The sequence below is a fragment of the Xylocopa sonorina genome, chromosome 6 (assembly GCF_050948175.1).
Source record: "Xylocopa sonorina isolate GNS202 chromosome 6, iyXylSono1_principal, whole genome shotgun sequence".
NCBI classification, from domain to species: domain Eukaryota; kingdom Metazoa; phylum Arthropoda; class Insecta; order Hymenoptera; family Apidae; genus Xylocopa; species Xylocopa sonorina.
This window is the reverse complement of record NC_135198.1, coordinates 10,587,390-10,615,065: the sequence shown is the minus strand read 5'-3', so window position 1 is coordinate 10,615,065 and position 27,676 is coordinate 10,587,390. Positions and strand designations below refer to the sequence as shown.

At 31.9% G+C, this 27,676-nt stretch overlaps 5 protein-coding genes across 8 annotated transcripts; 3 read left to right on the top strand and 2 right to left on the bottom strand.

Moving 5' to 3' along the window:
* Positions 1-6: 6 nt before the first annotated feature.
* Positions 7-13,181, bottom strand: Pnuts (Phosphatase 1 nuclear targeting subunit). 4 transcript variants are annotated; one of them, XM_076896105.1, is made up of 11 exons: positions 13,081-13,181; positions 12,786-12,966; positions 11,921-12,625; positions 11,684-11,749; positions 10,897-11,081; positions 8,769-10,576; positions 3,384-3,613; positions 3,149-3,302; positions 2,731-3,045; positions 2,482-2,641; positions 7-2,207 (listed from the first exon to the last, which is right to left on the bottom strand). In XM_076896105.1, exons 4-11 carry the CDS (start codon positions 11,684-11,686, stop codon positions 1,367-1,369), a joined length of 3,696 nt encoding a protein of 1,231 aa, XP_076752220.1. In that variant the 5' UTR covers positions 11,687-11,749; positions 11,921-12,625; positions 12,786-12,966; positions 13,081-13,181; the 3' UTR covers positions 7-1,366. The 4 variants fall into 4 exon arrangements, with proteins under 4 accessions (XP_076752220.1, XP_076752219.1, XP_076752221.1 ...); XM_076896104.1 differs by lacking the exon at positions 11,921-12,625; XM_076896106.1 differs by lacking the exons at positions 11,921-12,625; positions 12,786-12,966; positions 13,081-13,181 and adding an exon at positions 13,004-13,080.
* Positions 13,182-13,595: 414 nt separating this feature from the next.
* Positions 13,596-14,808, top strand: Mrps18b (mitochondrial ribosomal protein S18B). The gene is made up of 5 exons (XM_076897033.1): positions 13,596-13,791; positions 13,849-13,999; positions 14,102-14,199; positions 14,298-14,428; positions 14,508-14,808. The coding sequence occupies exons 1-5, from the start codon at positions 13,726-13,728 to the stop codon at positions 14,632-14,634; spliced, it is 573 nt and encodes a 190-aa protein (XP_076753148.1). The 5' UTR covers positions 13,596-13,725; the 3' UTR covers positions 14,635-14,808.
* Pyroxd1 (pyridine nucleotide-disulfide oxidoreductase domain 1) lies at positions 14,637-16,367 on the top strand. The gene has a single exon (XM_076897031.1). It carries the CDS (start codon positions 14,668-14,670, stop codon positions 16,108-16,110), a length of 1,443 nt encoding a protein of 480 aa, XP_076753146.1. The 5' UTR covers positions 14,637-14,667; the 3' UTR covers positions 16,111-16,367.
* Positions 16,368-16,478: 111 nt separating this feature from the next.
* Positions 16,479-27,453, bottom strand: Neb (kinesin family member nebbish). Its single transcript, XM_076897030.1, has 12 exons — positions 27,183-27,453; positions 26,549-27,103; positions 25,944-26,487; positions 25,632-25,859; positions 25,414-25,542; positions 19,504-19,664; positions 19,046-19,246; positions 18,529-18,801; positions 18,035-18,107; positions 17,798-17,967; positions 17,254-17,716; positions 16,479-17,185 (listed from the first exon to the last, which is right to left on the bottom strand). The coding sequence occupies exons 1-12, from the start codon at positions 27,287-27,289 to the stop codon at positions 16,487-16,489; spliced, it is 3,603 nt and encodes a 1,200-aa protein (XP_076753145.1). The 5' UTR covers positions 27,290-27,453; the 3' UTR covers positions 16,479-16,486.
* Positions 21,531-24,164, top strand: LOC143424769 (uncharacterized). Its single transcript, XM_076897034.1, has 2 exons — positions 21,531-22,141; positions 23,725-24,164. The coding sequence occupies exons 1-2, from the start codon at positions 22,039-22,041 to the stop codon at positions 23,991-23,993; spliced, it is 372 nt and encodes a 123-aa protein (XP_076753149.1). The 5' UTR covers positions 21,531-22,038; the 3' UTR covers positions 23,994-24,164.
* Positions 27,454-27,676: the final 223 nt, after the last annotated feature.

The window sequence follows — 27,676 nt, the reverse complement described above, 5'->3', positions numbered from 1 at the left end:
GATTGTAAAGGTAGACTTTCAATAGATATAATAATGTAACATATTTTAGAAAATAGGTATGACTCGTGTATTCCATCAAGCAGCTCTTATACAACAATCAATGTTATATACAAACATAACGATCAATCATATACAAAAAAATAACCACTACCCTTAAGTCATAAAAAGTATTTTACACATTAATAGTATATAAGTGATCTATTTCATGGAGCACATACTCGGAAACTTTCAAGTAAAAATGTGCTCTATAAATGCTAGGTCACGTTTTCACTAACTACTTCAAATCATACGTTCACATTTTTACTAAAAATTGTTGCCTTTTTTTACATTATGTATATCATTTAAGCCTAAAACAGTCTCTTGTGATTAGAGCTAGCGACATTTTATACAAAATGATACAATTATGATATTTACAATCAATCTACAAAACGTGACTAAGTGTAAGATATATATCTTAATTTAATAAAAAGTTATTTAACTTGTTATTTGAACTTTCGGTGTTACAATGTTCCGTTGTATATTACGCTTAAATCATTTATAATAGTATTTTAATTACATAATATTCATTAGTAGAAAGCCATTGACACCCATCTGGTAATCTGAAAGACAAATGCTTCTCCTAAATCCGGAGTTTGCACTTTCCGCTCACTTAGCGTCATACAGTTCGAAATCACTATAACGTCATGCCAATGAGAGATTAAAAAACTTGCAAACGCCCTCGTTCTCATATTTGCATCAATCATATTTTCGGCAGTGGCAACTGTCTGCAAATCGCAAATGTAACGGAAGACATATTAATCGAGACTTTATTTCACATGACATTCCATATTTCTGGCATATTCTCAGAATAGATAAATAAAAGTATTTTCGACTTTTTTCAGACTTTCCTTTTTAAAATGTTTCTTTCCGAAATCATAATAAAAAGTAACATGTAGGTATCTCTTGCTGTCCAGCAGCTGATAAACCTATTTCTATTTCACTTTTACTTTTAGACTTAAAGTAGTAGTCGACCTTGAAATTATGCGGGCATTATTCGCAAAAATAAATTTATCGCGCTATCTCTTTATAATATTAATTTCTTGTATTACACAATAGATGCAAAGACGTTGGAAATCATCGAATATCATTCGAATCTTGTGAAAATATTAGTATACAGATATCATGTGCTTGATTCTTTGCATTATTAAATAGAAAATTGCACATTACGATTAATTGTCTCAGCTAACGGTGAGCTTGTGTCGAATACGATTTAATTCATTTCAGGCCAGGGTATCGTTCATTCTTGTTGATTCATGTCAAACAGAATGAACATTTATGTGTCATGCTACTGCAGAAATTCCAAACAAATTCAATATTACGATTTTTTTCAAAATGGTGGACAATTCACACCAGGATGTAAATACTGACATTTGTCGCCAACACGACAATAACCATTCTTTGAAAATTGCCGGCACACAGGCGGTTGTTTTCCACTCCCGCGCCACCCACCACCGCCGCCCCTCCAACCACCTCTTCCAGGAGGCCCCCCACCACCTCTGTACCAACCAGGTCCGGGAACACCTCTACCTCTACCATGCATTGGACCACCACCTCTGGGTCCTTGAAAGTTTGGACCAGGACCGTACATGGGACCGGGAGGCCCTTGGAAATTGTTGGGATTCATATTATTGAATCCCATATCCTCTGGACCCATCATTCCATATCCTTCTTGTTGCTGATTGTACATCGGTGGTGGCCCCATCATTCCAGGTGGCACCATCGGCCCGCCTTCCATTCCTGGTGGAAATGCATTCGGTGGCATATTTCCCATCGGATTCATCGCCATTCCATCGGGTACAACAACCTTTCCATCCCCAGTTCTCCAACCGCCACCTCCAGCAGACATCGGACCTCCCATTTCCGGACCCATCGGACCCATATGAGTAGGTCCCATCATTTGCTGAGGCATTTGAGGCATTGGACCCATTGAAGCTTGAGGGCCCATGGGTGCCATTACTGGCTGTTGATTATGAGGAAATGATGGATAATGAAAGTTGGGAACTGGCGGCGTCTGAGGTTGCAACTGAGGTTTCGGTTCTGGCCATGGCATGGAAGTAAAGTCTTTTTCACTTTCTTTATTTCCTGTGAGATCATCCAAAGGAATGATTTTAGGTTCGCTATATACATGGTGACGTTCTTCGTCGGGTTCCGCTGCAGAGTCTGGAATCCTGTTAGTAAAAATATACATGTATAAAATAACGTAGTCATCCACTTAATAAAATATATTTTATGTAAGTATATATTGTGGAACTCGCATCAGTGTGTACAATTTATATAGTAAATTGTCCAATGGTTCAGAATTCCTATCTTTCATTTAGCATGTACATCATTTTTCGCGCAAACATATAAGTTATAAATATCTGCGTGTCTCAACATGCGTCATCAAACTTTACTCTATTAAAGAATAAAGAACGATAAAGGACACGAATAATATATACGTACATGCTTCGGTTGAAGTAGAGTGCTTGCAGTATTCCTTTCTCCCGAGCGTACTGTATATCCTTCTCTCTACTATCTTTGCCAGGCTCTACTAAAGGCGGCGGTAGGTCGATTGGAATTAAAGGTTTCCACCTTGTTCTCTCTTCCATTAAATCTTCATTGCCTGAAAAAATAAATTAGTACAAATCGTTTATAAAATCGCACATTTTTAATACTTGAAATAACACGAAGGATTACATTTCAATTACTCACTTAATTTTCTGGCCATTTGGAATGCTTCCCTTTCGTTTTGCTTCTCCATCTGTTTCATATCAGTGAAAGTTTTTGTCACGTTCACCCTTTCCGTTTCGTCTAGCTCGAAGTAACGCACCGATTCCAGATCTGTTTTCCATTTTAATATTTTTTTCGGTCCTTTACGCTTCTGAAGTAACAAAACACTTCTTAACCCGTCAACGTATCGTATCTCTGGATAAGAACCAACATTTTCTTTCTTCGTTGATTCGGACAGAGATGTATCTTCCGGCGAAATTGATTCCTTTTCTTCCACATCATCTTCCGGTGTAGGCGCTAAAATGTGATAAGATATTTTCATGTGATATTTTAAAAATAAAACATTTGCCAAGAAAGTATTAATTCAAATATAATTTAAAAATAATTTAAAATAACTTACTGTTACTCCCAGTATCATCATCATCTGCTTTGAATATCCTATTTTCTTTTTGATCGTCCGATATCTCTTCCTTGTCTTTCTTGACGTCTTCGTCCGAATTTTCTTTCTCTTTTTGTTCCTTATCTTCATCTGTCTCCAATGTATCTTGATAAAACTGTACAAAATATTTACTTATTCATGCACAAACAAAAGTATATTCATTTTAATCATTTTATGATTTTTTTCGTATGTATACCTTAAAGTTAGGCTTGATAACTACTGGTGATTTTTCATCGGCACTTTGTGGTGAGGTGGGTGGTGGAGTAACATCACGATTATCACTACTGATAGTTTCCTGTTTCTTAGCTTCTGTGGGACCATCTTTCGTGATGGACGTTCTCCGCTTTCTCTTCCTCGGAAGTTCTTTACTTTTCGTCGACGCAGTTAAAGCATCCATGAACATATCGCTTTCTTGCAAAACCATTGCTACAAAAAAACAATAAATATTTATAGTTAAAAGGAAGCAACAAGAAGAAAAAGGAATTGCACCTTATAAAGTTTATTAAATTACGAAATAAAATACTTTTAATTGGGAGAAAGGTTTAAAACTATCTTAATAATGTAATATAATATATCCCTGAAATGTAACATTTATGTATCTAGAATTTAACAAAATATAAATGTACTGCAAAATAAATATTGGCTTCATTTCACTACTAAAATTTCCATTCTTGTAATTATGCACACTGTATCATCCTGAAAAAGAAGAAACTTGTAATTTTATAAAATCCCGTAAAGATAAAAGTTCAATTCCCGTTCTCCGATGGAGCTGAAACTAAATAACAGTTTAACAAATGTTTTATGACGCATCAATCCAAAAAGATATCCGCATTGAGTCTGCAAGAAAAATACAGTTAGTTGTTGTCTCTTAGTAAAAAATAAACAAAAAATGGTTTATTTTAATATGGTGCTAAAAAGAGTTCAAATATTGAAATCTGTTAGTTAATATGAAAAAAATACTAAACGTACTCTAAAATAATTCTATGTTTAGTACGCTATACACTAAGCAACAATATTCAATTAAATTATGCTATTGCACAACTTTAATTATAATCAGAAATAGCCGTTTTAGTGTTCAACGATCTCTGGTAGATAAACGAATCAATAAAATTTATCAATTGATCATAACTGATTACATTATATTAGCTTATTCTTCATTTACTCAAGATTCCAAACGAAATATAAAACAGAAACTAAGTGCGTGAGCATTAGGACCATTATTAAAATACCTAAACTTCGTAAAAGTGTAGAAATTTGAAAGTCTAAACATTAATTTAAATAACGTTGGAAATATTTCCTTATATATATTTTTTTTCCAATCTATATTTAAATATAATTAAGTAAAATAATGCAAGAAATAATTTGATACTGAGAAGGTATTCTATTTGGATTAAAAGGTCTCATTCTAATATTATTATTAATGTTAATATTTGTCAAACAGAAGCAAAGACTTTTTGTAATCTTATTCACAATATTCAAATATTTTCAATTCAAATTCGAATATCTAAAATTACTCATCATATAATATAAAAATTTAACATTGAACGGTTTCAAAAAATATCCTATATTAAACTTTTTCCACGTCCATGCAAACAAATATAAATTCGATTAATGTGTAGTAACAAAAGTATCTTTATACACGCAAGAAAATATAAAAAAGATATGTCAAATTGATAATGAGTCGTATTGATGATAATATAAATGTTTTCAGAACGTTCCGTGAAAGTGATAATAGTAAACTGGGGAATAATATGCGGGTTTTAATTATACGGCTCCAATTTTATTTCCATAAACCTTTGATTCATCCTCAAGAATCGTTTACTTCATTTTAAAAACGTTTTTGAGCGTAAGCGTACTCTTAGCAATACTATCTTGCACGTAACAATCGAGACGCATTTTCTTTAACATTTCGTTCCACTCATAAGTATTCTTTCTGTCGAACAGTACAAATTAATGTATCGTCTAAAGTAATTATTAGAATTTTACGCAATCCGCCCACGGTGAGAGTTGATCTTTAACATAAATATATAAATATTTTACTCTTGTCATTTTCATAAGATTTGAAAAATAACTAATATTCTTTAAATGAAACTAAATCTATCAAATTTAATGACTCAAACAAACGAATGAATATTCGTAACAATATAAACGTAATGAGAAATAATTTAAAATATTGAGCAACATATAATCAAGTTATATTTATCCGTATTAAATTAACTGTAACTATATTAAATTAAAGTATCAAGTTATTTTCCATTAATGCAATGTATCGAATATTGGAAATTGCAAAAAAAAAACGCATACTCTTCTTTATAACGGATAAAGGTATATTTTTAATATAAAAAAAAGGAATAATATATTCCGATAGACAAATGGCATTAGAATTTTTTAATATCTTGAATAATTGCAATAAGCTATTATAGATTTTATTTTTTCATTGGATCTTCGTTTCAAATTCAAACACAAATCGTGGTAGATGCCACATGACGGACATCGTTCACGAATGGCGCGGGTCTAAATATGTTGAATGGTTAATATACTATGAAACCGTAATGCAACTCTGCTACGAGAAACAGAATCTGGCCGCACAAGAGTGTCGGTATAAAGGCCATCGCAAAAACATCGGTCTCAATATTCGCTACCGAGCACACCAAGAAACGCGCTGTTGCGCAACTCCGTCGTAACTCCCGCCCATACTCTTTCACGCGTCTAATTCAAATAGACAGTTTTCAAAACTCATCTTTCCCATCATACTTAATTGTTCATTATTCAATTGAATCGAATGAAATGTTTTCTTCTTTCTTTCTAACAAATACTTGGATAAAAGAATTAATCGCTCTTATTACTTTTTTACTGCGAACTGCGAAGCAAACTGCTTTATAACCGAAAGAGAAGCAATCTCTAGAATTAATTGAAAATACTATTGCAAATCAAGGTGAATTATTCTTATGCGGAAAGATACAAATACATAAAGATGCGCCTACTTTGTAATTTTTTCTTTAGCACAATTAAAACTATTTTACTCAAGAGAATATATAAACGCGGTCCTGACGCATAATAAACTTGAGAGAGAATGGTACTATAAACAGATGACAGGTTGTTTGTATTCATCATGACAAGCACAATATAAACGTTCGCGTTTCATCTTTCTCTGTCTTCTTCATTATAGCTTTTTCTCTCGTTCCAGTTACGTTCTTTTTTCTCGATTCTTAACCCGCGATTACTGGCAAGGAAGAAGACTTCTTCGCCATGTCGACGTTGTTATTGCAAATAGACGATTATTTGTCGTAAGAAGAGGCCCGCTGATCCTAAGGGGCAGCTTGTTCGAAGACGTCGAGTCGATACGCAGCGTTGTATTTCATGCATTTTCGGAAGTGCTTTCGTTCCCCGAAATTCCGCACTCTGTTTTTTCTAAACGGATTTCCTTCGAATGCCATGCTACATTTCTCTCGATTCTCCATTTATTCGTCCATACACACTATTTACGCTATCTCACTATCTGTTTCGCTCTTTCGTTTTGTCTCTCGCTTTCTTACTTTCTCCCTCTCTCTCATACGTTCACGTTCGACCCCTCTCTCTCTCTCTCTCTCCCTCTCTCTCTCTCCATTTTTCTCACTCCCTCTCTCCCCCTCTCTCTCTCTTTCTCTCTCTCTTCTTAATCTTTCTCGCTTTTATAAGGATATCTTGGGAACTATGTGCCCAATTCAAATTTCAATTCTCTCTGATGAACGCACGAACGTATTCGGACATTCGAATTATTCTCCAAATCCACTGTAAACTAAAGAATGATACAAATTTGAAAAAATAGCAGCCCACAAGAATTTTTCCTTCGCGTAGCGACGCTCGAAATAGTGTCACGGTATTAGATGTTATGATCAACTTTTGTGAAACTATGTATTAAATTAATATGTAGATCTGTCATTATCTAAAAATTATCTGAAATAAATATATAAAATGCAACTAATAAAAAGCCTATTTAATCGCATATCGGTAATATAAAATATGTACACTATTACAATATGTTTTTAAGTATTATAGTTTTACTACTATTGTCTCACAAGTTGAGCAAATTTGTTTTAATGCGTGACACCATTTTAAGAGTCCAGGCTTGATTTGCACTTTTAGTTTGTGCGATTAGTCACCGAGAGGATGGAAATCTGGATAGGCTCACGGTTTGAGTGTTTGCTTTATCAAGCATTCAGTGAGCAAGATGTATAGCAGAAACCCAAGAGTTAAATATTTCCAGATTTCTGATCAATTTATTTAAATGCTTAATAGGGTGTACATGTACAAGGGAAGAAGTATGGACAGAGACAAGACTTGGTTTGTTTCCTTACCTAGGTAGATAAGTAATATCCGTGGTGACTTCTTTCGGTGTATCGTTCATCGGAGAACGGTAAAACACACACCCCGAAAATTAAAACGATATACAACACCTTTCTTTCTACTATCCGATTATTTGAAAAGAGGATAAATTGCACGGTTACTTTTAATGTATTACTTATTAAAATATATACTCGACTCTAGTTTTTTTTACTATATGGCACTTAGCTTTCAATCATTTCATACGTACGATTTAATTAAAACTTTATCGAAGATTACCTGCTGAATCTTCTTAATATAGGAAATAAATCGATGCTGAAAGAGACGATCCTAGAGATCTTCGTTCTTCTAACGTGACGTTTAAATATCGAGGAAAGCATAGATCCGCCAATGGATCCACTCGATCTACTTCCACGTGGGTCGATTGATACAGGTTTTCTTTTACCTTCTATAATACTTTAATAACTTTTAAGAAAGTAGCGTAGGATTCTAATGTATACTAGTATAAACAAAAATGATATGCCTGGAAAAAACTGCGAGTTAATACAATAAATAAGAAATTTGTGCAAATTTTATCAAAGTAGAAAAACATTAATGTTCGTGAACATTAATACGTAAAGTATGTAAGTATATAGTTTGCTCGTATTTCTCCTGGAGCCAACCACCTGCAAACTCAATATTATGAAGTTAGTAATAGCACGTACAATAGAAGAAGCTAGTGTCCAAAGACCAGTTATATCCAGTTGAAGTTAATCACATTAGTAGTTTTCTTGCTTTTTTAATTTCTGTCATAGATCTTTTTATGCAGAATAAGTTTACCATATAATTAATAACATAATTTTAAGCTTGAAATTATTTCACAATACATGTAATATTAAATATGTAGTATATAAAACATTTAACATTATTTCTTTTATTTTTATATCTTAAAAAAATAAGAAATTTTGCAAAGCAAGAATAATACAACATAAATAAAAAGATAATTTCATCAATGTTAAGCCATTTTCAATAAAATATGTAATTTTAATAGTGGCTAAAATTCATAAAAAACATATTTATAAAATATATAATTCATTCAATTGTTTGAATGCAAACTATCCAGTCTTTGAACATTAGTATTGTATAAAATTTTTAAATAGTTTATACCTTTCTCCCTAAAGAATTGAAGTTACTTTGTTGAAAAAATAAATATATACATAATACTTGTAAAGAAAAGAAACTTGTAAGTAAAATATTTTGGACACTGTGTAATACTTACGTTTTGGTTTTGGTGGTATTAATTTGATGCCTCCCTTCTTTTCTTCACTTGGAGGTGTGGTTGGTGAATCCAATGATAGTTTAGCTCGTTTATCTGTTGATGGAATAGCTTCTCTAAGTGGAGATGGTCTTTTCAAAGCAGGTAATTTCTGTGGTATGACTTTTTTGTCAATGATGGTATTTGGTTTCTTCGCTGATCTTGGCGGTGGAGGTTTCACTTCTTCTTCCAAACCTGTCGATCTGAATTTAGAGTTAAATGTTTTCACAGTCTTTGGCCGCGTTGTGGAATCTTGAGAATTCTTCCTACTCTCAATAGAAATAGAAATATTCTTCTTTTCTGGTATTGCAACTTTCTTTGAGTCAGACTTATTCTCCTTAGAACTATCCCGAGAATCCGTTGACGATTTTCTGACGGCCACATCCCCCGATTTTTCCTCTTCGGATTTTTTCTTAGGTATTTTCCCAAATTTTGAACTAAGTGCCAACCCTTGAACCTTCTCTAATGTTGCTTTGTCCTTTTCTGCTTGATCCTTCTTCTGCTTCTCTTTTTCTCGTTCTTTGTCAGATTTATTTTTACTAGAACTATGCTTACTAGATGAATGATGTTTTTCCTTGTCCTTGGAAGACTTGTCCTTGGAACTAGAACTTTTTGAAGTACTACTGCTACTACTACTAGAACCAGATCGATGACTACTAGACTTGTAAGATGTAGAACTAGAACGATGTGAACTGGAACTTGAGGTATGTTTAGAAGAACTTTTGGAGGATGAAGATGAACTATGATGAACCTTCTTATCTGAACTACTAGACTTCTTCTCATCTTTTTTAGAAGAATCCCGATTTTCCTTATTACTAGATTTACTACTTTCACTACTACCATTGTCTTTAAGTTCTTTAATGTCTTTGTTTTCCTTATTTTTACTTTCCGTGTCAGGACTGTCTATAGAGTCTACTACAGTTTGTTTCACTTCACTCGAAGTCTGGTCTAATTGTTCAGATTGTGCAAGGTCTGATTCACAATCTTGACCACTGACTACACCATCACTAAGTTCCGTAGACACTACTTCCTCGGAAGTCTGTTTCACAGGAAGAGTATCGTCCACAATATCTCCATTAACGTCTATGTTTGTACTATTTGCATTTAAAACACTATTTATATTAGCAGCATCTGTCTCCACTTTAGTAAGAATTTGTTTGCCTTCACGAATTGTAATTTTATACACAGGAACTGCAGATTGCGAAGATGTAGATACCACGACAAAAGCTGGCTTTTTTGATTGCTGTGATGACAATTGCACCTGTTGTGGTTTACTGACAACTTGCAATTGTAAAGATTGTACAGTTGTCCGCTCCTGTACTTGCTGTTGTTCTTGCGGCTGTTGTTGCTGAATATGAGATGCAGCAATAGTCGGCGTAGAGTTTGAAATAAATTGCAGATCTTGCACCTGAACTGTCGCATTTTCTGTACTATCAGAGACTTGTTGAATACCACAATGAATGGAATACTGTTGTTGTTGTGCTGGTATAGTCATGATTTGTGCAGGCACAGAATTTGGTGCAGCCTCTCCTTTCACTATCTTTAACCACTGTTCAACCAATCGACTAGCTAACACTCTAACACCTTGATGGCTGCCTTCTTTTGATAAACCTTTTATCAACTTTGGACAATTGTTGCTCTTTAATCTTTCTATATCTACTGGGCATAATAATAAAAGTTCCAAAAGTTCTTGAATAAGAGCCCAATTTTTTGCAAGAATACCATCTGTAAGCCACATATGAATGAGATTCCATCCTCCAGCACCCATAAATCTACACAGAGTAAAAATGACAAATTGTTCATATTACGAGCCATTATGTCTCAAATTGTTTACTTTAGAAATATATTAAATTGATATGTTGTGGAACTTTCATCAGTGTGTACAGTTTAAGAAACAAACTGCCCAATGGTTTAAAGTTCTTATTTTTCTTTTACTTTAGCATACGATTAATATCTCACACAACTATACAACAAATTGTAACTACTTGTGTATACCAGTATGCAATACATAAAATTTGACCATATAATATTTCAAAAGTTACATTATTTTATAATTAACACTTAAATAATTTATTTTAAAAGATATACTCACTGGCTAAGTAAATCAGTGTTTGTAGTTTTTAATATTTGTATGTAAATGCATTTTGAAACAAGCTTCTTTGAAAACTTTGTCATTAAATTAGCCAACCGATGAACCTCTTCTCTACTTTTAATACCTCCAGTTGGCCCCAATAAAACACTAAGACATTTCAGTAAAGATAGAGGATCTATACGTGGCTGAAAAAGTACATGCAAAACATTATATATACATGTATTCTTATGTGTAGGTGTGTAAACTCAAACAAAGGTTATGTATGATAATATCAAAAGGACTGAATTTTTTAAAGTTAAAATCAATTCAATTAGTCAAACGTTCTTTTTCAAATGATTTTAAACAATAAAATTATAATAGGCTATCAAATTTAGCAATAAGAATTTAAATTAATTTATAAATTTACAAATTGCTAGTTTGCCTACAATAAAATATAATCACAACAGTAAATAATTACAATATTAAAAGAAATATCACATATAGTATTTATAACAAAAACGAAAGCGCATTTACCTTTCCCATTTTCTTATTCAATATTATTCAGTAATATCCGTAATATAAGGTTTGATTTAGAAAAGATCTCATTGTAATATCTACGCGTTCATGTTATACGGCCATTAAAAGTTGGCAATACCAGAAATAGGATACGAGGTCATATGCGCTAAGGTTATTGATCCTGCCGCCGTCCCCTTCCATTTTGTCTGTTGTAATTCATCGCATATGGCGCCCTCTCTCAAAAAATTTACGAAGCAAAGAGAAAGTAACTGATTCTAATAACTTGACTTACCATTTTGATGATATTCTTGATGATTTAACGCATATCGAAGTACAAACATAGGTTCATGTCGTAAATCTGTAATAAAACACAAAGATATTCGTTTTTTTTAATGTGCAAACGTAGCGTATTTTTTCAAGGCTAAGTGTACGTGTACACCGCCATATTGTTCAATCTCTCACGAACATAAAATATAATGAATAAATTACTTTTCAACGAGTACCAAATTACTTCTCCAAAGATTATTACCTAAACTTAAATATCCTAATTTTCACCGACAATTATTCGCAAATATAAAATTCTTGAATCGTTTTACTATTCTCATCGCCCTTTCATCGTACTATATGAATCATCTACCTCACAAATCGCAAATGCCAATTGAAAGGATTTCTATGCCGAATTTTTTCTATTTTAATTGCGCTTTCAATATTCCTCTCTCATTTTTCTATAAAAGAGATATAACTTTAAATATTAAAAATTAAGGAACAAAAGCTACGAATGGAAAAACTATTAATGCGAAATGTAAGCTCTTCGGTCAACGGTGATCACTCGATGAGCAACTGGCGGATCTCCTTCTGCGCAGTACTTTCACGCATATCCCATCCAGAATGGTTACACAACCAACCAATCACGTTTCAAATCCCCTCTAACGTCAACCAATAATTGTAGCGACCCCACCCCAACACTTGACATCACCGAGCAACTACTATTTATAGCACACCATGATCGTCCATTTACGCTATATTAAAACTTTGCCAATATTTTTGTAAGATTATGCAATCACTAACACTTTTAATAATGTTTCAGTAGCATTCAATTATCACTCGTGCAAGTTTGAAATATAATAAATACCTCGCATGCAATTTCTATTATAAAAAACCGACAAATTCGTCCATCAACTTGTGTCACCAATACATTATAGTTATTCCACCTTGTTTTAAGCCTCAAACATTTCTGTACAAATTTATACCTATTTTTATTTTGTTCATTACGAAATATGAGCAAAATTATACGATAATAATCTAACGAATAGATAGTATCAGACTACGAACTATTTAAAATAAAAAATAAAAAAGATACTTCGGCTTTTTTGAACGACAGAAAAGCCACTCACATTTGATTAACAATTAAATCCTTTTTATGGAAAATAAATGTTCACAGAAGTGTATGAGAAATTTAACATTTCCTATACACGAAAACGATGTGGCCCTATGTTCTGACGAAAATAGACTACGCATCAGCAAACGCTACAAGATTGTCCAAAATCCGTAAATATCTTCCTGTTAATCTGCCATCTGCAATCAAACATTTTTTAAACTTTACTTTTATTACCTTAGTACTAATTTTCTTGTGATATCTTGTTGGAAAATTCCAAAATTTAGTTTTAACTGGAGTAAAATCGTTCTCACCTAACTACGTAGAAGTTGCTGCTACACCCAAACCGGAAATGTCCTATTTGCTTCAAGTGAATCAGGCGTAAGACTATCTTATACATAAGATTGTAGCTAGATCATGAGTAATCGAATATTAAGTATTTAGAATATTTACCTTATTTAAGATTCGTTATTCCGGTATAAATACGTATAAAATACAAATTTTATAAAATAATTAATATATTTACTGACTAGTTCGATACGAGACATTAATAGTATGTAGTCAAATCAGAAACTTTTATATGAGTCAATTTTTATAATAATTTCTAATTTGTAGAGTGTAAAAATTTCTTTCGGAATGAAAAAATACTTCTTTCACATGTATAAAAGGTTCATATAATTTTTTGATTGTTTTTCATAGTATTATCAATTTATGTCAAATAGTTTTAGATATTATCAAAAAATTAATATAATATAAATAAAAATGTATGAAAGGTATTTATTACATAATATCACTTCATATAACATTCTTGTAATAATATTGGAATTATTGTCGACATATGATAGGTTTGAGCATCTCCATGTTAAGGAATTCCGATCTTATCTACTACGTATAGACTTTAAACAATACGGCTCACAGTTAATAACTTTTGTTGTAAACTTAATTTGAAGACAAAAATAATGTCGTTGTTATTAAGTAAATTGCAATTAACAGCATCACTTTTTCGACCCAGTTTAACTACAAAAGTATGAATATGAGATAAGTGTTATTGAAAGCAATCTAATACATTAAAAATTGTTTAGGTTATACCGGTGAAATTTATGCATCCTACGTTTGTGAAATTTAACGAAACAGAAGAAATTAACGATAACGCAAGTGAAAAAGTACCTCCGTCAAGAGATAGAAGTAAAATTATCCCTGTAGAAATTAGTATAAAATATCTGAAAAGTAGTGGTACGCACTCATACAATCAGTATACAACTTATTTCAATATAACTTTCATTTCATTTTATAGTTTATACTTTTAGATTAAATTTATATAGTTTACTCTTTTAGCTTATAAACAAACTTACGGAGATGAACCTGTTTGGAGATTTTATAGGCGAAATTTCAAGGGTCAAATTCCACCAAGAAAAACGAGGAAGATGTGCATTGTAAGTACTTTTAAAACAAGACAAAAATTATTTAGTTGTTTTTATGGTATGTAAAATCTTGTGTTTATATAAGTACTGAAATAATGACAATATTTTAGAGAGGTGGTGTAATTTCAACTGGTAGTCCATGTCCAATATGCAGAGATGAATATTTAATACTTGATTATCGTAATATTGATTTATTGAAACAATTTATTTCTGAATATGATGGAAAAATTTTAAGTTATAAGTAAGTTTATATTCTTGAATTATGCAAGAGATCGTGAAGTATTTAAGCAATTAATTGCTTATTCCCTTTTTTTTTATAGTTGTACTGGAATTTGTCAAAAAGCTTATAAAGATCTACTGGTTGCAATAATGAAAGCAAAAGAATTTGGTTTACTAACATACGACGTACCCTATTTATATTACAACTACCAAGAATGGAAGAAATAATGCATGAATTATTGAATTATATTTAAGAAATAAATGTTATACAAAATGGATGAAAAAGAAATAAACTGTACATTTGCAATAGTAGGCGGTGGTATTGCAGGAATATCTTGCATTGAAAGTATAGCTTTTCTTGCTCCAGAGGAAAAGATTGTCTTAATTACAGCAAGTCCTTTAGTGAAAGCAGTTACAAATATAGTACCAGTTGGTAAAACATTAGTACAGTTTGATGTAGAAGAAAAAGATGCAGAACATTTGATAAAAATGCAAGATTCATTAAAAATTATTCATGATTTTGTAATAAAAGTAAATGTTCTAAATAAACAAGTGGAAACTAAAAATGGAACAATAATAAATTATAAAATGCTATGTCTCTGTAATGGTGCTAGGCCAAAACTTATAAAGGAACACATCAATATACTAGGAATAAGAGACACGGAGTCAGTTCTTCAGTTCTCCCAAAAAATAAAAAAATCAAGAAGAATTATGATAGTCGGAAATGGAGGTATTGCTACTGAAATTGTATACGAAGTAGATGGACTTGAAATAATATGGGTAATTAAAGATAAACATATTTCTGCAACATTTGTTGATCCTGGAGCTGCAGAATTTTTCATGGATAAATTGTATAAGACTGATATGCTTATGAATCCTAATTTACAGCCTGTAACTAAAAGAATGAGATATACTGTTTCTGAAACTACAGCTGTAGAAGGTGGACCAGCTTTAGGTCCAGATTGGCATAACAATTTTGATATTAGAAGTACTTTCCTTAAATCAGCAAAAGTACAGGTAGAATATGAATGTGAAATAGTTAAGATTCTTAGTGAGTCAGAACAAAAAGAATTTGACCCTATTCAAGAATGGTCTATATATGTTCAACTAACAAATGGGAAAATAATTGGTTGCGACTTCATTGTATCAGCAACAGGTGTAGTACCAAATTCTGATATAATGGGTTTGGATAGTTTAAAGAAAGGAGAGGATGGTGGATTATTGGTAGATTGGAAATTAGAAACTTCGGAACCAAATGTATATGCTGCTGGAGATGTGTGTAGTGCAAATTGGGAATTAGCAAAACATTGGTTTCAAATGAGACTATGGACTCAAGCACTCCAAATGGGACGATATGCGGCAAAATCGATGGTTTGTAAATTGAAAAATGAAGAATTTCTGCAAGATTTCTGTTTTGAACTTTTCTCTCATGTAACTAAGTTTTTTGGTTACAAAGTAATTTTACTTGGTTTATATAATGGTCAAAAGTTAGACAACAATTATGAGATATTATTACGAATAACCAAAAAACATGAATATGTAAAACTTATACTAAAAGATGGCAAAATGCAAGGGGCAGTACTAATTGGAGATACTGACTTGGAAGAAATGTGCGAAAATTTAATACTTGATCAGTTGGATTTAAGTATTTATGGAGATGATTTATTGAATCCTGATATCGATATTGAGGATTATTTTGATTAAATACCCAGCATTTCTTTATGGATATATACCTAGCATCTCATTACTTTGTGCAAATGAAATATGCATATTGTATTTAGTAGAAAATGTGCTTATTTAAACTTTGTTTGTAATGTAATTTTACAGATCTTGCACAATTTTAATTAATATTATTATAGTAATATTCTTTGTATAGGTGTGTACATATATAAATATTACATAACGCATATCTTATGAATAATAAGAAATAAATGATACAATTACGTACAAACGTAACAAAACATACTTTTTTTGTTGCATTTAACATTTTTCAATTATATTATTAATATACGTTTTTAGGTATTCCTTTTTTTCTTATAAATGGTTGTTATTTAATTACACAATGTTAACCTTTAGTGAGTTAACTCTTTTTTAATTTGTCTATAAACCTTACACTCTTCTTGTCAAAACATTTATTACCGTTATGCAGAGTAGGTTTCGTTGGTGAAACAGGTTGTATATTGTGATTTCCAGAAAGTATCAAACTTACATCAGAGCTTTCAATTGCATTATTACTTGCTACACTTTCATTTGTGTATTTACTTAAGTTTTTCAATTCTAGAGTTTCCCGCAATTTACTAATAATATTTTGCATACTATTAAGTGATTCCGCGACTAATTGTTCTTGGTTACTTCTACTGCACAATTTATTCAAACCTTTTAGAGCAAGCTCCATTTGTGTAAGACATGTATTTATCATTTCTTGATCTTTAGAGGTGTCAAATGATTGATTGGTCAATGAGTTTCCAAGTACAGTTGTATCTAATGAGAACTGCTGTAAACTTTCATTTAAATGTCTTTTTACTGGCGTCATATTTATTGAAATTCGGCTACTATTTAAAGAGTCCTCGAACGTTTCTGTATTTTCATATGGTTCCCAAGTTTCCTCTGAACTGCACAACTCCTTTATCGAATCTTCTATGTCGTAGTCCCGTAAACGATGAACCCAATCCAAAAATCGCATTGGTTTCCAAAGTATCTCTTTCATGCTATCTCTGTTACGTATTCGAATCACTGGTTTGAGACTTTTATTTACAATTACTTGCTGTTGATCAAATTCCTAAAAGATACGACGGTTTAAATTAACCGACTAAAACAAATATTTTAAATTATACGATAGATACGTACGTAATTGAGGCCGACTTCTCTACAGCGTTGAGTAGCCTCTTTAACTAGTATTTGCATTTCATGTAAACTAATACCACCGTAGCTTATTGCTTCTGCGCTAGCTTTCATTTTTAGTGCGAATTCGGCATCTGCAGTCTTTTCATTTAAAATACTTTCAAGTTCTTGCAAGAAATTAGATTTGTATGGCACGACGTTTACTCCTTTTTGATTTAGCTGTATCTGTTTCAGTCTATTATTCGTCTCAACTTCATTCTCGAGCAATTCTTTTTCCAATTCCAATTCTCTCTTCCTCTGATGAATCTCTTTTAACGCAAGCTTCTGCTCTTCAACCGTAGAGCCAAGAATTTCAATTTTACGTTCGTATGATAATTTCTGCGATCCCAATTGTGTCTCAACTTCTCGTTTTGCATTTTCCAGTTCTTTTATAGCTTTCTGTTTACTTTCTTCTAGCTCCGCTCTTAATCTGTATCAAATTATAAAATATTTTACTTTTTTTAATAACAAATATATTTGTTGAATAGAGAGAGCTGTTCCCAATACGTACTTTTCTTCTTGTACTTTAAGAATCTCTTGATGTGCAAATTCGTAATCTACAGCCTGTGTTGAAATTTGTATGTTGCTATGTTCATCATACGGATTCGAGACTTTAAAATAATGATTACCGCCAATTACTAAACGATCACCATGTTTTAATGTAACTTTGCCAGTCACCACCTATATGATAACAATCAAGTTAACAGTAATAAAAAAGATAGATCTTACAATAACGCGTAAAACGTACCTGTCCATTTACAAATGTATCTCCTTCCATTTCTGACGAGAGTATGAGTTTTCCATTATTGTTTTCGATAGTACTGTTAAATGTATAAAGCGATTGATAAAAGAAACATATTAAAGTTACATATATTTAATAGATACATTGAAGTATGTACAGATTTTCTTTAATTCATGAATACTAAAGGGACGTGCAGAATTTCGAACTGTTTGGAAACCATCAAACCAGTTAGTAACAGTTCGCACAGAAAACTATCATACATACTTTTAGAATTGAATAAACATGTTAAAACATTATAAAGGGCTACACTAGGAGCATGCATCAGTGAAGAGATGGATAGTAGAGGAAAAAGAATATATTTTCCTATACCACAACCAATTAGGAACAGTAAGCTCAAACCGGATGGAGAAAACGAACATAATACAAAGTGGAAAACATGAACGAGACTAGCATGCGCATTTTCTCAAATTATCCGAACTGCGAACGATCCAATAACTAACCAGTGTAAAGGCCTAACCAATGGTCCATCCAACATGATATCTAAGTGCTCGGAAGAGATCTGACAACCAGAATTTTTTCCGATACGAACCAATCCCGGAGGAATTAGGTACAGAAGTGTACCAGACAACATTGGATCAGCTGCGAGATTTATAAGACAAGGTTGTTTATCCTTCTCATGAAAATCGATCTCGATAGCGATACCACAACGACGTAAGTATTTTATCTCGGAATTTTTCTTTTCCTCGGTATCCCGTAATCTCATTTGCCATGTCCTGCAATTATATGTAACTAAAATATTTTAATTTTCGTTTGGTGGAATCACCGTGAATCATCCAATCTGTTTTCGGAATAGCGTGATTTAATATTTCTACTTTTTTCTTCTGGTCTCAAGCAAGATATCGTAGAAAAGATTGTCCACAATCGATAAGTAATTTCTTACCGATACAACTTGATCGCTTCGAAAGATATTATAACATTGGTACCCTAAAAGCAAATCTTATGTTCAGATGAACTTACATTTGTGTGGTCGCAAGTTGTTCCTCAGTTTTTTTTAATTGGTCTTTCAGCTTATCGATTTCTTGCTGTTTTCGTTTGACCTCATCGTTACTTTCGGTAGTTTGTCCTATAGAGTCAAGAAGGCGACGCGGAAATATTCCAAGCTGCTTCTCGTATCCTTCGCGTACACCGCGTAATCGCAATACTTCCGCTTTTAATTCTCTAATAGGAAAACAAAAAATAAACTTGAAAATAGAGGCTTTAGGTTAAGCTTGTCTGAAATTAAGGTGTGTCAATTATATCTGATGACGTTTTTTGTTTTTCTTTTATCTAAGGTACTAACACTTATTTACTTGGAGATACTTGATTTTATCAGTCCGTGTTAAGGCAAAAATTAAGCATTTTAAAGTATGCGATAGCAAATATGAATTACTTAAGCTTTTCAGTCATAAAGTATATGTTACGGCTGTATATATTACCGAATTAATTTCTCGTGTGGATCTTCGTTAATTCGGATACGATTAACAATGGCCCGAGCCTGGCAAGCGTATCGAAGTGTTGCAAGAGTTTCTTCAACGTGTATATTAGCCGGTGATACTGTCCCAAGCATCGCAGTTCTTGAATTTCCACCAAGACTTTCCTATGAGATAAAAAAAAATTAAAATCTAGTGACGTCCAAACCGCATTAATTAATCTATCATGATTAAGTGCTAGCGCAATAAATGGTATAGTGGATTTCGTATTTTCGAGTTTAATTGTTTTATTCATCTTTAATCTCCATCGTTATCGGTATCTGGTATGATAAGACAACTAAATGCTGAAAGAAAAATGATTGCGGTTTAATCTTCTGTGAGTAACACTTACTCTGTTAGTGATCACAACTTAACGATTATTTCCCACAACCGTACTCTAATACAATAAATAATCTGATAAGATATGACACAAAACATTGAATTCCTTGTCAGCATGTACACGTACCTTTACGTACGTAAAGGTGTAAGAGATGTACCGTTAAGTCGAATGTAAAGAATGGAAAAAAAATTGTATACATTTACCAATGGTTTTTTTATTACTTAATGGAAACCTCAGTTATCCTTGAATGCGTTGAAGTTCTAGAATTTTAACGCGATATTCTATTTATCATAAACAGCAATTAGTAAAAGAACAATTGATAAATGACAAATATATAGATCGTAGTTTCTAATTATTAAAAATATGCAAAAATAAAATCAATTGCTTTTAAAAATTCCCTCTCAAGCATTGTCTTATTTGTTATCAATCAAATACTCCAGTCGTATTGCATTGGAGGGAAGATTAGTCATTATGTAATTATCAATTTTTGATAACAAAAAAGAAGTTTAGAGAAGTTAGTCTCAATCGCAATTGTCAAATAGCTGACCTTCGCATACAAGATTTTCATATTCTTCGTGCTTGTAAAAAATATTCGTATGTCTTAATTATTTAAGTATCTTTGTTGAGAGTTCGACGCAACACGCTGTATTTTTTATTACATTTTACGATCAATGTTATCAATAAATGAAGCATCATTCTTGGTCTTAATTAAAATTGTTTGGAAAGAAACGCGCGGCACAGAATTGTGTCACGACAAAAGAATAAATGTACGTATGTGTATGTACGTGTACATAATGATTACATCAATTTATCTCATACGATCACGAATAAATCTTGCTATAAAATGCTATATTCCATTCTGTGACTATTTAATTATTTACTAAATACAAGAGGAATAGAAAAATTACTGTAAGTTCAAACTGTCTGAAATAAATTCCATGAACCCATATCACGTCGAATGCGTACGTGAGAAGATTGCGCACAACATAACATGATGTGTTTTTCCGATATATAGCAATGCACTCGATCATAAACAAGAAAATTATCACAGAACTTGCAAGTGTAACATATACGCTTATATCATAGGATATAATTATCAGTGGATCAGATTTTTACGTTTTCAACTTGATCTCGAAAATAGATGGATAAAATGCATCGTAAGATAGCAAGTAAACAAACAATACTCATCGACCACTCAACAACTGTTGCTAAGTGTTGTGTAAACAATAATTTCTAAAAATAGTTGTTGTTTGTTCTTTACTAAAATAGCATTCCAAATGCATTCGCGTTATAGCTTTCTATTCATAGAAAATGACTAAAAAAGAGCAAGGTGAATAGATAAAAGAAGAGGAGAAAAAAAGGAAAAGTGTTTCACGGTACCACGTGTAGAACACCTTGGCCAAGAAATAGATCGCACGAACTATATAAAACTGGCTTAAAAAATTTGAGAGATAATAGCAGAAAAGATTAGCGAGAAGCGCGGGAAATGATCTTGAGGAGTCATAAAATTCCCGAAGAATCGACGAAGGTGATTGGAGGAAAAGGAGAGGCAAAGCATCGCGTTGAAGGGCGTACGGTATTACAAAAGAGAGGAGTGGAGAGGCAAGACCCGATGGAGAGGGAGAAGTCGACTCATAAACATCGCGTGCTCGGCGTCTGTACTCCTTTAGTTTAAAGCAAAACATCGTGGCTATCTGAACAAAACGTGCTCTTTCTTTTTAACGGCCGTTTCTACTTTTGTTCCGTTCACTTTTTAGTTTCTGTCAAACATTGTGCAACGAAAACGTGTACTCAGTCATCTACCTGAGAGTTGTTTTTAATCGGGTACAAGAGAGATAACCGGAAGCAGAAACGAGTAGCAAACATTACTGGTGGAACAAGTTTTCGCTTCGTTTTAGAAAATCTTGAACTTCAAGATTACTCAACGAAGTGTCCTTGGAGACAAACAGTATTGAAGAAGCATCATAGACTGAATGAAAATCGGATATTCAAGTGACATATTAAAACGTATATACGTCAAGGCAAATGAGAAGAATAAATTAAGGACATTATAAGAGGAAAGAGATCGTTGTCGCACGGAAACGTGAATAAGCTTTAACGAAGAAGATACATATATGTGAACATAATCTGATTATTTGGAGAGAAACCTCATTGCTAGAACCATGGATCTAGTTTATGTTCCTGAAGCCCTGACCTACGGTTTCTTTAGGGCGCCTCAGTATCGGGACTATGAACAACCGTGGAACAAAGATTATTTTAATTGTGGTACGTTTTAAATTTATATCGAATTAATTAATTTATATTATGTAGCTTTGCGTATAGTTATTCGAAATATAGTGTACGGTGCTTGTTTAAGGAAAAAAGAACAAGAAAACAGAAATAACACGATGACCTTTTTTTTCCTAGACTTCTTTAAACAGACGTCCACATTTATGTGTAGTTCATTACTTTACGCTATCACTTTTCTCTACAAAACATATATCTAAAGCGATATTTATTTGTAACGTAGTCGCTTATCGTTTTTCTTGCTCAGCATTTCAACAAAAATGAACGATGCTTGCCACTACTTTATTTAGAACTCTATATTCTAATAATTAATAATTTATTAAATCTGCAAAAGATTACTTAAACTAATTGCCAAATTCAAATTGTTTATTCATAGGAAATGGTAATTGATTCACATCGTTGACCCACCTCAACAGATATTTTTGTTCCTTTGCCAAAACAAAACAAACATTTCGAATAAGAATATACATTCGAGTTTTCGAACGATTAAACATTTCGTACATAATTTGAGAAAGATTAAACGGGAAAATCGATAAATTCGATATTCGATATTCGAGATGAATTTTTATATTTTCAATTGGAGCCCATATACACATATGCATAAAAATAACTCGCAGGTATTTCTGTGCAACGCAGTTGCCCCTCCCTTTGTATCATTATCGTGAGGAACTGTTTGCTCAAGCAGCAGTCCTCCGCATTATTTGTCGTACATTACGTTTTGAAACCGTTATTATCACGATCTAAGAGTGGAGAATCTTAAAGAACACAAGTATAAAATAGCGAGAATGTAACAGAATTGTTAATGTAAAAATACGTCACATATACAGGAAAAAGAAGCAATTTCACGAAATGTTTATTTTTGGAATCTATATATCATGAAAAGTTACGAAGTTGATATATGTGCAAAACATGTTTACGATTATCAGTGCAGCGAAGACTAACGTAATATACAAATTATCATTTTCATTATAATGGGTGTAGCAAAGTTATAATTATTGTGCAGGTGACTACTTATATCTACTGTAATTTATTATGGAATGAAAGCATAGTACGCACATTGATAAATGCATACACACAGGTAAAAGGATAGAGATGTAACTGGTAATTATAACTGATATTAACCATTAACAATAAAAGGAGTTGAAAATATCGTGCAATGAATTGTAATCATCCTGATAATCATTTTGTAATTATAAGTATTCCACATTCGCGTATTCAAAAACCATTTTACTAGAATATTGTTCTTACATAAACATAAATTTTTACGAAATATATTTACGTAAAACAAAGCGAGCATGGTTCGAGTTTCGCGAGAGATACGTACGTGCAACCCATCACGTTACTCCATTCGTCGAAAGGCGAGCATAAGATATCTTTCGTTTAAGAAATGATGACAAGGCGCGAGTTAGGTCAGCAAATTGACTACGTGCGACAATACACGATGATACCTTTCTAAACTCTTTTAACTACTTAATTAGTATTGAGTAATAAAATTTAAAATAAAATAATAAAAATAAAACGTTGTAAACAGATTACAATAGGGAAATAAAACTATTTTTCAGGAAAATCGACACAAATTCACTCTCAGCGATTGTCGCATCACGAGCAAAAGGCAATTTCGAAAGAGAATTGTTACTTATGTCGAGAAAATAAAAGAAGAGTTCTGACTGTTTTTAAAAGGGGAAAATCGCGCAGCAATTCTTGTCATGAGATCCACGAAGAAGAAGAAGAATACGACACCGCAAACAGTAATGAACAGAATACAAGTACTGACAATCAAATGTCGATAAAGACCACAAAAAACGAAACAAGAGACATCAAGTATAAATAAGATGCCCAAAATTATATCGCATTAACTACACTGTGCCTTCAAAGAATTTATACCGGAACCGATATAGGTAACCTTGTATTTAAAATATATAGAATTATAGTGCTAAACAATCTGGATACATGTACTTAGTATATTATATTGTTTCATGATTTTATACGTCATTTATTTTTAAATAATTATTTGTTAAGTTGAAAGTGTGTTTTACTTTTATATTTGTACCGAAAATAATTGCGTAGGGCCGATATAACACAAATCATTTATTTTTTTCACTATTTTAAATGTATCTCAACTTAAATGTCATTCAAAATAATGCATAATCTATGAATTTCGTGAATTATTAATAGAGAGAATGTTTTTATCAATAAAATCTCGAATTCCTTTATTATTATTTCATGAAATTAATCGTTTAAGTATTACTTTAAGTGATACAAGTGCTAAGACACCTTGTAAATACATAAATTATATATATATATATATATATATATATATATATATATATATATTTAAGCACGAATATTTAAATAAAATGACAACTGAATATATGACATATTCTAACAATAGGATTTTCCATTTCAAATGATCCACTTGAATATTTTCAAAATTGTTAGTGGCACTAAAGAAGATTATGCTATATAAAAATTAAAATTACATTAATTAAATTTACTGTGAGCAGCTTGGTAATCTTTTCTAGAGAGATCAATTTAAATGGAATATCTAGTATTCATATTACAGTATATACATATACATAGCATAAAATTGCAAAGCAACTATTAATGTTATTCGTTTTCTTCTAAGAATATTATTAAGTATGTAAAACATATTATTACATATATATAATTTAAAATTTTTTTAAATTAGTAATTATATTTACATTTAGTATGAGCTGTACTAAACTACAAATTAAATTATGCTCTTGACTTTATTTTATTTTACAAAAATTAGTAGTACTATTTATTAGAATAAAGTTAGATTAACGAAATATTCAACAAAGAGTTGAGTAATTTATAAGACTGAATTTATAAATAAAATTGTACAGGGTAATCTTTACTTTTATATACAATTACCTCTCAAATTATTCATATATAAAAAAAAAGTTTCCAATGAAATTTACTCTACTTCAAAAGAAACATCTTACAATGAAAATAAATAAGCACAAATTTTATTTAGATGAAAATGCTTCCAAGATTTATTTTCTATATTTAAGAAGATACCCTTAGATATCAATATACTGTTTAAATCAAAATTTTAACAATCTGCATTTTGTTACATTATATGCTGGTAACAATTAATAATTGCTTATACATATGCATTATTTTTATCATATTTGGAGATTCTTGAAACAGTTTTGTCAATAAATAATCAATAAAGGAAATTATTTGCTTGCATAGAATTTCGTTTCAGTAATTTAATAATTACTTACCTTCAACAGCCATGTAAGAACAGACTCACGGTATGGTACAAAGCCTCGTTTACGATTACTTGTGTTTTCAGCTAGAGATGCAATCACCTTCCCCAATGTAAGTAACGACTTATTGATTGATACACCTTCCTATAAAACGCGGTTAATTATGCTGTTAGATAAATTAAAGTGTTATAAAATATGGTCAGATAAATCTATATAATTATAATACAACAAACCTTTAATCTATCACCACTTGCGCAAGTTTGACTTAATCTCTCACTGCCCGCTAAGTCTACTAAATTAATTTTACTACGGCGACTAGCATCCGTGGGTTCATAATCCAATTGATTGTTTACTTGTGATTGCGTTAATATAATACTAAATATGCTATGAGATCTTGAACTTTTTTCATTCATTCCAGTTGCAGCTGTAGCTCTTTGTGAATTGCCTACCTTAAGCCAAGTCTACAATACAAATGTATTCGTAATAATATATTGAAATAAATATTTAGATATTGAAATATATTGAAATTAATATTACAAACGTACTTGCAAATCTTTGTAGTTTTGTACACAATGCTGACTTAAATCAACAATGTATGGGCCAAAAACTGGATGTTCCCTTACTTTGAGAGGAGCCCTTTTTACTCCATTATTAATATTTGTTAAAAGATCGTGTATTTTCTCATTATAAATTTCAAAATAACTAATTTCTACTGTTGTTTTAGTGTTTACACTTGCAGATACTCTTGTGAATATTTCTTGGCAAAATCTTGGAATAATGCCAGCTGCTTCATCAAACGATATTGTATTAATTTGTGCAGACTCTTGACCCATCATGCTGTAGCTTTTGCCAGAGCCTGTTTGTCCATAAGCAAACAAGCAAACATTATATCCTTCAAAAGCATTCTGTATCAATGGTAAAACCATATTTTTAAACACTATTTCCTGACTAGCTTGATCAAGTTCTGCATCTAGTTGTGACATGAAGCAATGATCATATGTGAAGGTGTGTTGAACAGATTCACAGGTAACAATAATATTCTCCCCATTTACTTGTACAACTGATACGACTTTTGGATCACTTAGTTCTCTAAAATAATAAAGAAAAAAAAGACATTATATGGAAAATGTTTCACAATACAATAACTTACTTTGCATTTAAAGGCCGAACACGTATTCCTACAGTTAGATTACTATTTTCCTCATCATATATTGTTTGCTCCTCAATACCAATTTCGCTTGATTTACTGCATGGTGTTTCAACTTGAACAACACTAAAGCAATCAGGAGTGGCTTGTGATAAGACATTATCATTAAAATAATGTTTTATAGGCGTCCTATTCGCAGGTAAAATATTTATCTTGGCATTGCTTGTAGCTGTATGAATTTTACAATGTTTCGGAGTAGAAAACTGCATGGTTAGGGTTTTTTCGTTCAATGATGTTACAGATGACACTTTTGCAGGAGTTTTATATTTCGCATCAAATACTGAATTATCAGAAAATAAAACTTGCTTTCTTTGAAGTACATTTGCAGACTTTGAATGAGTGAGATTCAAAGTACAAGGTGCATTTGTTGATTTTGAATTTTCAATTATGTCATTATCAAATAACATTTTCTGTTTGTCACGTTTTAAATACTTTTTTTCATTCCGGCTTTGTGTCCCTTTTTGAGGTGTAATAAGTTTATTGGAACATGTGTCTATTCTAAAATAATAGAACAATAAATTATGTGTACAATAATTTCGTAGTATTATATGATATTAAGATGTAAAGAGAAACTTACCTTTTATTCAGGAAATTTGTGTTCTCCTTATCGAAATTAATAGGTGAACTTGAAAAAATGGCATCACAAAATCCATGCCCCATAGATTTTGATGTGTTATGCGTCATATTAACGAAATATGTATGAAATTATTTTCAGACATAACACATTGTACGATAGAAATTTTGTTTCCTTTTAACTAACCTTATAAAGTTTCGCTACTTGACAGATTCACGCGGAATACACAAAAGGATATCCTCCAATCAGTTTCGATCCTTCACTACCAACGAATTTTTTCGTGACAATGAGATTTAAACAGGAAATAACTTTTTCAGTTTGAATAAGATTCAGTGTTAATTTTAATATTTTAATCTCACATGATCTGATATATCAATCATAAAGTTATTTTAAAATGAACTCGCTAATTTTTTAATTCATATTCAGTATATTATCCATCGCCATTTTTCGAATTTTAAATTTACAAACGTTCAGAATGACCAACGTTGGTAAAATCA